Genomic DNA, 12,629 nt, shown 5'->3' with positions numbered 1-12,629 from the left:
GCCAACAAATTATGCCCTCCATCAGTCAAAAAAATCAACCCGGCCCTGAAAAGAAAACAACCTTGGTTCTCCCCTGAACTTCAGCAGCTGAAGCAACACCTCAGACACAAGGAATGCAAATGGTGCAAGGCCCCATGCCCTATCACATTGTCCGCCTACAAATCCTCCCTCCACTGCTCCATCTTACGAACAAAAAGAGACTTTTACGCCCGCAGAATTCACGACCTCTGATTCGATGCCAAGGCCCTGTTTTCTTACGTCTCCGAACTCACGAAACGCACCGCCTCGGCCATCCCTGACGACCAAGCACAAACTAAGGCCAACGAACTCGTAACCTTCTTTCAGAAAAAAATCTCCAACCTCCTAACACTCCTCCCCACCAGTACGACTGCTTCATCGCCGATCCCTTTCGCCACCTCATCCTATACTGGAGCTAACCTCGACTCCTTCGAACCTACGTCCTCCTTGGAGATCGAGTCCCTACCAAAGAGACTGAAACCATCTACCCACCCTTCCGACCACATCCCTACAAAACTACTCTTATCGGTTCCAGACACTATCTCCAAGCCTTTGGCAGATATTATAAACTGCTCCTTATCACAAGGAATCTGCCCAGTCTCTCTAAAACTCACCACCCTCAAACCCCTTCTTAAGAAACCAAACCTAGACCCCAGAGAGCTCACCAACTTCCGTCCTATTTCCAATCTTCCTTTTGTCGCCAAACTCATGGAGAAACTGGTCAATACTCAACTATCAGACTACCTAAAAGACCATAAAATTCTCTATCCTACTCAATACGGTTTCCAAAAATCGCTAAGCACAGAAACCCTCCTTATTTCCCTCACGGACCATATTATTATGGGCCTAGACAAAGGACATTCATTCCTGCTAGTACTTCTCGACATCTCGGCGGCGTTTGATATTGTGAATCACTCTATCCTACTAAATCGCCTATCCGACATAGGTATAACAGGAACAGTCTTCAGATGGTTTGAGTCCTTCCTCAGTAATAGAGGCTATAAAGTTAAAATTAACAACAAAGAATCCCCTAGCATCAAATCATCACTGTCTCCCACCCTCTTCAATATCTACCTCCTACCCCTCTGCCAGCTGCTAACAAACCTAAAATGAAAACATTATCTTTACGCCGATGACGTACAGATTCTGATACCTATAACAGAATCCCTACCGAAAACACTCAAGTTCTGGGAAAGCTGCCTCCAATCTATCAACCTCCTCCTCACCAGTCTAAATCTTGTCCTCAACTCAGCCAAGACCGAACTCCTCCTCATCTCCTCTGACCACACCGATGTTCCTCTGCAGACCCCTCCCAACACCATGGTCACTCAAGTAAGAGACCTCGGAGTGATACTTGACAATCGTCTGATCTTAAAGAAATACGTCAATCACACAATCAAGGACTGCTTCTACAAATTACAAGTTCTAAAAAGACTTAAACCTCTCCTCCATTTCCATGACTTTAGACAGTCCTCCAAGCCACTCTTTTTGCCAAGATAGATACTGTAACACCCTCCTATTGGGTCTCCCTGCCTCCACCACCAAACCACTTCAGATGCTCCAGAACGCGGCTGCCAGAATCTTGACAAACACCAACCATGGAGATCACATCACACCCATCTTCAGGAACCTGCACTGGCTCCCAATAAGTTTTAGAATCCTACAGAAGTCCCTCACCATCATCCACAAATCCATTCACAATCAGCTCCCTCTCGACCTTCAGATCCCGTTTAGACTCCACACCTCTACAAGACCTATCAGAGAAGCCTACAAAGGAACCCTGCATGCCCCCACAACCAAATCCAACCATCGTACAGCCACTAGAGATCAGGCCTTCTCGACAGCAGGACCAGCCATCTGGAATGCCATTCCTCCAGATCTCAGACAGGAACCCTGCCTGTTCACATTTAGGAAAAGACTTAAGACCTGGCTGTTTCAACAAGCCTTCCCATAACCCAGCCTACCCCCCTCCTCTCCTTAATCCCAGCAAGCCTCCCCCTTCCCCCTGCCACTTATAAGTGCCACTTATACAGAGCACTCTATATCTGACTCAAGGCACATCCAGTAGACCCTTGTTAAGTTTACTCCGTTAAACCTCTGCCTATAGCTACTTCAGCTCCCAAGTTCCCTCAGCCTTGTTTTATTGTAACTTTGCTTCTTCTTCAATGTTAATGTTATAACCCCCTTGTTCCTTGTAAACTGATATGATATGATCTGTATCATGAATGTCGGTATAGAAAAGAGTTAAATAAATAAAAATAAATAAATAAAATCTTAAAGAGGACTGCGCGAGACAGCTGTGCCCAGTCCCTTAAGTTAGTTTGAAGGAGTTTCCTATAGACTCCCTTACAGTGTGTATGTGAGTTTGTGTGTGGAAGACAGTTCACACCTGGCTCCTCCTCCTCCCCCTCACACAGATCACACTCAGTCTTGGCCTTGGCCCAGCTCTCAACCACTCTGCTTTCTCTTCCCTGATCCCATTTCTTTTTTGTCTACAAATTAAGCCCTGGAATTATCTGTTATAGACATGACTAGGATGCTTTCCCTTCCATTCCTTTCAGCAGAATCTGTTACTCAGTTAAATATTAATGATATGAGTAAGAAACCCTGCCCCTTCTGAAAGGCCTTTTATACATTAAATGTCACCTGAAGACTCAAGGTTTCCTTTTCACATTGGGGACAAAAACATTTATTGTCTTCCATCCGTTTTTCAGGCTGGAAAAAATAACGTAATGCATCCTCCTGTAAACATGAAGAAAAAAGAATGCCTTAGCAAAGCACATCAATGGTCCTCTTTCCCCATCTCAGAATTCTAAGATGGATAATAAACTTGATCACCACGCCAGACTGTTACCTCTGCTGGGATTCCTGTTGGCTAATGTCTGTGTTTATAATCCTCCCATATAGATCAAATATTGGGGCAACTCTCTGATATGCTGTCTAAGGGGGTCATTTACCAAGCGGATCGCATGCGATAAGGGACGTTTCGCGTGCGATACCAAGATGGGGGCGGAGTCAGCCCCGGAAGAGGAGGAGTCGGGGCGGCACCGCGAAGACTTCGCCAACAGCGAAAGGTATGCTTGTTTATCGCTGTCAGTTTCGCGCCGAATAACTATACCTTTTATGGTATTCGTTCCGCCCCCCCCCCCGTTACCGCGGGATTCACCATGCCTTGCGGCATTAGTAAATCCAACCCTAAGAGTGAATTTATGAAAAAAGATTGGTGGGATGTTTTGCAGTTACCATAATTCAGACCAGTAACAGCTAGGAGGAATAATCTGGAATGTCAACATAAATTAAGGGCCCATGACAATGGATGGCCAAGGGCAAAGGATGTTTGTGGAGTCCCACATATATGGAAGATGGAGGAGTAAGGCAAGGGATGGGACTCCAAGATCAAGATAAACCAAAGAGTAGATGCAAGGGGGAGCTCAACATAGATCACTTCCCATAGTTTGCAATTTAGGAATACTCGACCTACCAGCTTTTCAGGTCTGTGAAATCTGGAACCAGAAACTGAAAGAGGTAAGGTTAACATGATGCTGTCTCTTGTCCTTTCCAAGGAGCACTGCAAACAGGTCACATACTCCAGCACTTGGATGGTATAAAGTGTACTCAATCTTTCAGCCTAGACAGGGAAAAATATGAAATGAAGCAATTAAGTACAGTTCTTTTAAGAATCAAAACTGAAGATGCTATTTACTATTTTTATTTGTTAATGCATGCTCATATTGTTGATATTGCTGTGATCCGCTCTGTTCCGGCCATACTAGTAAAGCATGGAAAATAAATATCAAAATGAAATGAAGTAATTGTCTACAGCAGAGGAGGTGGAGCACCACAGTTTTTGCAAATTTTGGACATGCTTGGGACAAATATGGAGGGCAGTGATAGGAAAAGGGTGGCGGGATCAGTTAAAAGACATAATGGAGGGGGGAAAGTTTATCGGTGTTGGGTTGTATATAGAAATTAGACAGGTATATACCCAAAGTGGAAAAATTTCAACTAGGCAGATTGAATGGGCCAATTTGATCTTTATCTGCTATCATTTATTATGTTTTGTGCAGTGAAATCATGATCTGTGTGAATAACATTTTCTGAGCGGAAAACATGTATTATGCACATAAATAATATTTTATTCACACTACACGTCTTTCTGCACACATTTTCTGGTTAGCATTTTGTTTCAACTCCTGATATATTAGGTGCCGTAATTGTTACTTTGGTACACAGCATAACTACCAGACCTCTTGGTATAGCCCTTCCACAGCCAACTTCTCCTCAATGTCCCAACAGTTCTCCTGTTAGAGGGTACTCACCAGCCTTAGCTGGGGAATCTGACTGTGAATCAGATTCCAGAGGGTAAAAAAGAGCTCAGCTGCATCATGCTGAATATTCACTGCCAAAAAAACAAAGAGACCATTTAAGATCAAAGCGACTGTTGCAAATATAAAAATGTCTCAGAACCTTCAGGAAGTATCAGAAAAGATACTCACATACCTCAAACAGTAATATCTATAGTACTCTGTTTCTTTTTAGAGTGCACAATGCTCTAGTAATTGGATTGGTTTTAAGGATAAACTGCATACTTTGCAGATGAGAACTTTTGCTGAACGGATGCAATCTGAAGCACGGACCCCTGTGGTCTCCTTAGCCCGTGTACCAATATTTCTGGATAACTCTGTCGGTTCAATAAAAATAATAATTTGGGTTTTCTTATAAGAAGGTCCGTAGTCACTTGTGCAAAACTTCTAGTTTAAGTGGGCAGGAACATAGAACTCAAGGCTCCTGCTGTACCGTGCACAAGGTGCAATTTAGAAACCACAGAGCCAGCCGCATATAATCCATCTGATGATAATCACTTTAATGGTTCGAATACTGTAAAGATGATGGCAATGCCAAAGTAGGAAGGACGCAGTGCCAGAGTCTAAAAGCCTTTTCACACTACAGGTATTTGTAATAATGTTTATTTGTCTCTGTGAAAGCAAATGGAATATTAACTTTGTGACTCCTCTACTTATTCATTAGCACTGATTAGTTTTATTTATGTATATTCCACCTTTCATAAAGCAGATTACATTCAGGTGCTGTGAGTACTGATGTTTTCACCTATGCAGTCTATGTAGGGTAGAACTATAGGAGGTGGTGCGGCAAGCAGCAAATTTATCTGGGGATATTTGGCAGGATCTGTGTACACATGTCTTCCTGCTGAATATACTTGGATATAGATATGCATGTTAACTTCCTCTGGGTAACCGTAGGGCCATGATTTTTCCAACCAGACCTATGTGCGGAACTTTACCCAGACAGCACGGAGTACGCTCACTCACTGAGCAGAGTTAAGCCTTGCCCTCGGAACGTCGCTGTTGACATCCATTTTTGTGTGGGTAAATTATGTGTGTGCAAAATTTACAAATTCAGCAGGGGAAAATAATTCAAAGCTCAATTTTGTGCACATCTTTCAAAGTTACAAGCACAAATACTTTGAATATCGACCTCACAGGTTTTTTTCATGTCTTCAGTACTTCTTAACACTGTTTAGCAGCTCATCATACCCAACCATAAAGCCAGTGCAGGAGATGACCCCCAAAGCTTTGTCCAACATCATATGATAGACAAGGTAGGCTAATTCTCTGAGCACTAGGCCCTCTTCCAGACTCGACGAATATATGTTAAGAATTTCAAGATCGGATGAAAAAGGAGAAAAATGTCTTAATCTTTTACGGAAGTGCTTTAGGGCAGGGGTTCTCAACCCAGTGTTCAGGGCACACCCAGTCAGTCAGTTTTCAGGATATCCACAGTGAATATGCAAGAGACAGATTTGCAAGCACTGCCTCCATTGTATGCAGATCCACCTCATCTATATTCCTGAAAACCTTACTGGCTAGGATTGTCCCAAGGACTGGGCTGAAAACCAGTGCTTTAAGGGGAATTCAAAATGGGAATGTAACAGAGAAATTTAACTCCTGGTCAGAGGCAGGATTAAACCCCAAAGTGAAGAGCACCCCAGTGAACAGATTGTAGCGTGATCGGCAGATGGCCAGCAAGTCCTCCCTCCCTCTCCAAGAATGCAGAAACCACCCTCTCACCTTAAACAAAGAGGTCTGGAGTTGGTCCCTCCCTCTCACTCTTATCTCTAGAAACCTCACCACCACCCAGGGAACACCAGTTAAAGAAGATCTTATCGCCTTCGAATGGGCTGTTCCTTTTCTTGCAGCTGATTGGTCCCTCCACTGTCTGCTGTCAGTGAAAGGACCAATCCCCTTTCAGAAGGCTGGCCTTTCAGAATGGGCTGTTCCCTTTCTGGCAGCGGATTGGTCCCCCTTTCACTGACAGCAGACAGTGGAGGGACCAATCAGCTGCCAGAAAGGGAACAGCCCAGCCAGAGGAGATAAGGTTTTCTCCTGATTGTAACGCCCGTAAGTCGCAGGTGGCTGCGACCACTACTGCTCACCTCCTTCTTTGCTTCCCTGACTCCGTGGGGTAGATTGGCAGCGTCCGCTAGCTACCGATGACTTGCCTACCGCTCCCAGGTCTCCCGGGTTGGTATGGATGCCACCGACCACCATCTTGCCATCAGGTCCCTCTAGGCGTGCGCACGCACACACGGGTCAGTCTTATTCACGTCATGGTGGGAACCTCGGGGGCATCCCCTCCAGATGACGTCATTCCCTTTGGATATTTAAATCTGCTGGTTCTGCTCTAAGACGATTTGGCAAAGAGTCTCATCCCTGCTAATTCCGCCTCGCTTCCTGAAGACCCTATGTTCCAGTTCCTGTTCCGGTGTGAACGTCTCAGGTACCCACTCCTCGGGGGCCTCTCTCTCGTCCTGGCTATCCGCTCCTTGGAGGGCCTGACGCCTAGAACTTTGCCTGCCCCATTCCCCAGGGCTTCTCTGGAACCAACACTGCTCTTTCGTGGGTACGCCGCTCTGCGGATCACTTTCTGCTTTGCCGAGTGCCTCTCCGGTGTACACCATGCTGCGGGCCATTGCCATCACTACAGAGGATTCCTTCAGAAGTACCCGCTCTACGGACCATTACCACACTATCGAGGTCCTCACAGGCGCACTCCGCCTTGCGGGCCGCTACCAGCTCTACTGAGGACCCTCACCAGTGTACCCCGCTCTGCGGGCCATTGCCACCTCCACCGAGGGCCTCGACTGTGCACTTTGCTCTGCGGACCGCTGTCATCTTCACAGAGGACCTCATCAGCGTACCCTGCTCTGCAGATTATTATCATCTCTACCGAGGACACTATTGGTGTACCCTGCCCTGCGGGCCACTACCAAGACCTCTTCGGTATACCCCGCCTCGCAGGCCACTACCATCTCTACAGGAGACCTCTTCGGTGTACCCGCTCCACAGACTTCTTACCAACGCTACGGAGGTATTCCCTCTGGGCACTCCCTATTCCATTGACCCTGTGTCTCTGGGTCTGAGTGACCTCCTCTCTGACACCCCCGCTCCATGGGTAGTGCTTCTATCTCTTTAATAAAGACTCTATATTGCTTCTGTGTCTATCCTCAGCTGAGACCTAGCCTCCTGACAGTGAGGCTCACGGGGCTCCTCCCCACTGGCAGTACCACCTCTCACTTCGGCACAGGGTTCACATACCAACTGATATTTACAGAATCCTAACACTGATGAGGCCCCAGACCTCTTTGTTTAACGTGAGGGCAGGGTGGGGGGAAGGGAGGACTTGTCAGCCCAGCCACATTACCATCCACTGAGTGTGCGGTCATGAGCCAATCAGAAGGCAGCAACATTTTTTTTTTTTTGCATGGATTTGGCATGTAAATAGACCAGGAGCAAAAAAAGTGCTTATTTTTCAGTTTAGCATGCTTATTTTTTACTCCTGATCTATTTGCATGTCAACAGCTTCCCACATCCTATGGGGAGCCAAAGTTTTAACATGCATGTTAAATAAACCCATGCTAAAATCTAACTCTGATTTTAGCATGGGTATAGCAGCCCCCATACGTAGCTCTCACAATATCAGTTTTCTTAAGTTGATGATTGGTTGCAAGATGATCCAGCTAAAGCTGCTGCATCCCTTACGTTTTATTTGGTTTATCTGCAGACACCGAATGAACCTGTATGGATGGATGGCCTTCTCTCTGCTTTCCTGCATCTGCTCAAACAGCCTTCGTAGCTGGTAAGGTACATTTTCCTCCAGAACAGTACCTTCTGGTACAGTGATCCTAAGTCATGAGAAACAACCAAAACAGTGAGTGAAAAAGACAAATAATATACTTTGAGGGATTGGTGAAGTAAACTGCTGTTTGACTACCAGAAGAGTAAGGGAGGCGATGTTGGTCTATGAACATAGGCCACAATTCTGCAAAATTTCTGAGCTGCATACACAGTTGAATATCTATGGGGATGTTTGGCCAGCAGTATTTTTATCACATGCAACAAAAAGATATTCAGATTGATCTGAGGATATCTGGTTCTATTCCGCTGAGATTTAATCCTGTGCATTCTTTTTGCACATCTTCAAATTGTGCAGACTATCATATGTATGCTTTAATTTTACTTTGTTTTTAAAAACAACAATTTTTATCCTTTATCTGCCAGTATTCTTGATATCTCTTATCCTTTGCCTTCATAGCACAGTCATCACAGCAATAGTCCTTGTGCTGAGATGCAAAATCTATAGCTCCTTTTGAACTATTACCAGTATGCCCTTAAGTCAGCTATTATTGGTCACTGCTGTGAGTGCCATCTCCAGAGCATGACCTGCCCCTGCTGACCAAATCAGCAAAAGATGGAACAGGGATCAATCCTGAGTATCCCATTTGGCACTGCACAGCACTGCCACTGGGCCATCAGGAGGGGTGTATCACATTGCAAATTGAGCTGCACCCCACCCCTGTGTTGGAGACCTAGAAGTGAGAAAGTAGAGGTAAAGCAAAGCAAGTGTTGCTTACCTGTAACAGGTGTTCTCACAGGACAGCGGGATGTTAGTCCTCACATATGGGTGACGTCAGTGGACGGAGTCCTGCTACGGAAAACTTTTCTGTCTAAGTTTCTATAAAACTTTGACTGACGCTGGCACACTGAGTGCACTGAGCATGCTCAGCCTGCAATTATCCCTGTGACCACAGGTGTCTCCCCTCAGTCTTGTCTTATTGCAAAAAGTGCAAGTGAAACTAAAATAATAAAATGTATGTAGACCCAACTCCGTGGGGTGGTGGGTGGGTTTCGTGAGGACTGACATCCTGCTGTCCTGTGAGAACACCTGTTACAGGTAAGCAACACTTGCTTTCTCACAGGACAAGCAGGATGGTAGTCCTCACATGTGGGTGAGTACCGAGCTGAAGATGCCTGAGAGTGTACCCAATGCACCCAAGACGTGCAAAAGGCATAACGTCGGGGGTGGAATTTGGGAAGGAGGGCATCCTGAAACCCTTAACGGGTTGGTGGAAGGATGTTGGGTAGTTAAACCGAACAGAAGAGTAGTAGACAGACTGGCCAAACATGGAAGCATGCCGGCTAGTCTTATCTAAGGGTAATGGGCTGCGAAAGGATGGAGAGAGCTCCAGGTCGCAGCTTTACAAATATGTACAAGCGGCACTGGCCAAAGGTGAGTTATTGAGGCTGGTACGGCCCTAACAGAGTGTGGTTACACATGGTGTTGTAGTGAAATGCCTGCTTGTTAGTAGGAAAAAGAGATACAGACCGTCTATTAGGAGGAATAGGTCTGTTCGCCCACTAGAACTCGCAGCTTGGCTTTTGCCACAGGAGGAAAGAGTTAGGTGTAATTCCTATGGAGTGTAGTGCGCTCTGGATAGAATGCAAGTGCACGTTTACAGTCCAAGGAGTGGAAAACCCTCTCGTTCTGGGGAGAGAGAGGTGTTGGCAAAGTGGGCAGAGTATATTCTGAGTAAGATGAGGTGCTGCCTCTACCTTAAGAACGATATGTAGTTGAGTATGTAAAACCACTCGGTCACGGAGGAACGGAGGGTCGGGTGAGTGTGTAACAAGGTGTGGAACTCACTGACCCTGTTGGCAGAAGTGATGACTACGAGGGAAGAATTTCCCATTGCAGACTGTTACGTGAGAGGAATGGCAAGGCTCGAACGGGGAACGCATGAGTCTTGTAAGCACTAATATATATATATATATACACCCCATTCCGTAACCAGTAAAGCTGACTCGGAAGGGGTTGAACCGTTAATCAGGTATCCCCACTCCCAAGTGGTACGCCAACTGGAAACTAGGCGTACCCATGTGTCTGGGGAGCAGAATCCAAGGCAGTAAGAGAAAAGAGTGGTGTAGAAATAAAGGGGTGAAACCCTCTTTTTTTTTTTTATGCGACATGTGGTAAATCATGCCATTTTGAATGGTAAGATTTAAGTGTAGAAGGTGTTTGAAACGCTACCAGTACCTGAGAACATCAGTGAGTCCATGATATGAGACTGACCTGTGAGAAGGCGAATTGGATACTGGTATGAAAGATTGAGAAGTATGGGAAAGCATACTGGTCTCGGCCAGGACGTGGGTCTGAGAACAGTGAACCCTGTCCCGGTGCAGCATAAAAAGGGTGCTGGCTATGAGAGGCATCGAAAGAGACACATATAAGAGGCCTTTGTTGCAGCAAAGGCGTCTATGGGAACGCACTGGAGACATGTGTAGGGAGTAGAATCTGTCCACCGTGTGGTTTGATTCAGACGCAGAGGCAAGTTTGGTTGGCCTCAGCGGTAGAAAACCTTTCTCGCTACACATATAATCCAAGACCATCCGGGAGGATGGAACTTATGTGGAGAATGTCTGCTAGTGCGTTCAGTAAGTCTGTTAGATAAATGGCCTGGGGATGCATGGAATGAGCAAGGGCCAAGAGTAGAGCTGCACAGCTTCCTAGCAGAGCAGCTAAGAGGTTGTGCGTGCTTGTGTGCTGGCAATACCACAATGTTACTATGTTGTCTGTCTGTATGCACAAAGGTTTGCTGCATAGGCAGTATTGTAAGGCATAAAGGCATAACTCATGGCTCAAAGCTCCAGGAAGTTAATGTGAAAGTCTGCATGGAGTGGAGAAGACACATATTGGGTTGAGAAGATGTTAGTTCGAACTCTGCAACCCTGAGTAAATGTGAGTATGAGCAGGACCAGTCTAGGTTTTGGCTCTAGATCTGCAATATGGATCAGGGACGATAGCGGTTGAACAGCTTAGGTCCACTGATAACTGGATTTCAGTGAATCTTACTCATAGCAAAAAAAATTTTTTTTTGGACCCATGAGTAAATGCCTGGTGAAAAAATACCATAGCCCAACAATGAAAGAATTGAGGGGCTGAGGTTATGGTGTATGTGCGCAGAGACATATAAGAATTTGTCAGAATGTCTGCGCAGTTGTTGGACAGGAAGGTCATTGTGACTGTGTTGTCCAGAGGTGTGCTAAATGGGATTTATTGAATAGCAATCCCAGGTAGTAGATTTATAGTGAGTCATGAAGAAGGTAGAGGTCCTTGCTTGGGTTGACTGTTATGCAGCTGTCCATGCAAGGAAAAGCGTGAATGATGTTTTACTCCATAGAGAAACAGCAGATACTGCTAGTAATATAATGAAATACCCCAGCTGCCGAAGCTGGTGCAAGCGGCAGAGCTTGGGTTTGTAATATTGTTGACTCACCATGAAGCACACAGAAAGAATAGAGAAGAGAGGCAATCTACTTATTGCGGTATGGATGCATGGTGACGAGAGATACCATTTTACCTGCACCTTCTGAAGAAAGTTGATATTTCTGAGGTCCAGGATGGGAGGAGAGTAACTACTTTCTGTTAAAAGAAAGAATAGTGATATTAAAACTCCCCCACCCCCCTCTGCACTTTGAAGCGTCCGGGGGACTGTACCCTGAACATTGGTACAATGTGGGGTGGCCACTCTGATATCCGGCAAGTTGAGAGACCAGGAGGTGTCCAACTGGCGGGGCTGACGTAATCAGGATATCATGTAATCTCCCACGGGAGCGTGAGCGGTAAAAGTCATACCTGCATTTGTGTGTGCTATACAAGAAAACGTTGAGACCTGTCGCCAGGTATCGAGGTGGACTTGCAATTGAGATAGTGTTTGCTGAATCTCGTGGAATTTTGGTCCTTAATTAGGAACCAGAAACCAGAGTATTAATCAGTACAGAGTCCCGTTGCTAACAACGGGAGGATGTCCTGATGTAATCCCAAATGATTGGTAGAGAGGTTCTCTTGGTATTGTGTCCAACATAGCTGGCAATAGCGATATGTGACACTAATACGGCTCTTAGAAGGCCAGACGACCTAGAACCTTTCGAACCATATGGCCCGATTTAGAGAACAGGTCTCAATGGGATTGTCGCTGAAGCGGGATTAAAGTAGAGTACTTACCATCCGTCGTGGATCGCAGAAGAACGAGCCGGCGACAATGGATGGCTCCGTGGATTTCAGGAGTCATCGAGGGATAGCCTGGTGGACGTAGATGTCTGACTCAACTCTGTAACCTGGTATGGTGGTGCAGGTACAGAGGAGTCCAGGCCGAGCATGTCTGTCACTACCACATTAATTTGTGGAGGTACAGAACCCCGCACCGGTGTCGGTGGGGAACGCCTCGGGTATAGGGGAGCCATTATGACTCATGA

The 12,629-nt window shown here is 45.8% G+C and overlaps 1 protein-coding gene across 6 annotated transcripts in view; it reads right to left on the bottom strand.

Annotated features, from left to right (window-relative positions):
- Positions 1-12,629, bottom strand: part of USP18 (ubiquitin specific peptidase 18) — a 50,110-nt gene that overhangs the window by 14,778 nt on the left and 22,703 nt on the right. For 5 of the 6 annotated variants that reach the window (XR_003856424.1, XM_029599817.1, XM_029599816.1 and 2 more), the window contains exons 4-7: positions 8,079-8,221; positions 4,338-4,417; positions 3,500-3,646; positions 2,665-2,760 (exon numbers count right to left, since the gene is read on the bottom strand). Coding sequence is in view for 5 of the 6 variants with exons in the window: in XM_029599817.1 (XP_029455677.1) it covers positions 2,665-2,760; positions 3,500-3,646; positions 4,338-4,417; positions 8,079-8,221 (466 nt within the window). In the remaining variant the exon portion in view is untranslated. The remainder of the gene's footprint in view (positions 1-2,664; positions 2,761-3,499; positions 3,647-4,337; positions 4,418-8,078; positions 8,222-12,629) is intronic. The other variant, XM_029599820.1, reaches the window with a different exon arrangement.

Source organism: Rhinatrema bivittatum, chromosome 4, assembly GCF_901001135.1.
Source record: "Rhinatrema bivittatum chromosome 4, aRhiBiv1.1, whole genome shotgun sequence".
NCBI lineage: Eukaryota > Metazoa > Chordata > Amphibia > Gymnophiona > Rhinatrematidae > Rhinatrema > Rhinatrema bivittatum.
Note: the sequence above shows the minus strand (reverse complement) of the source record. Positions and strands in the feature narration are given on the sequence as shown.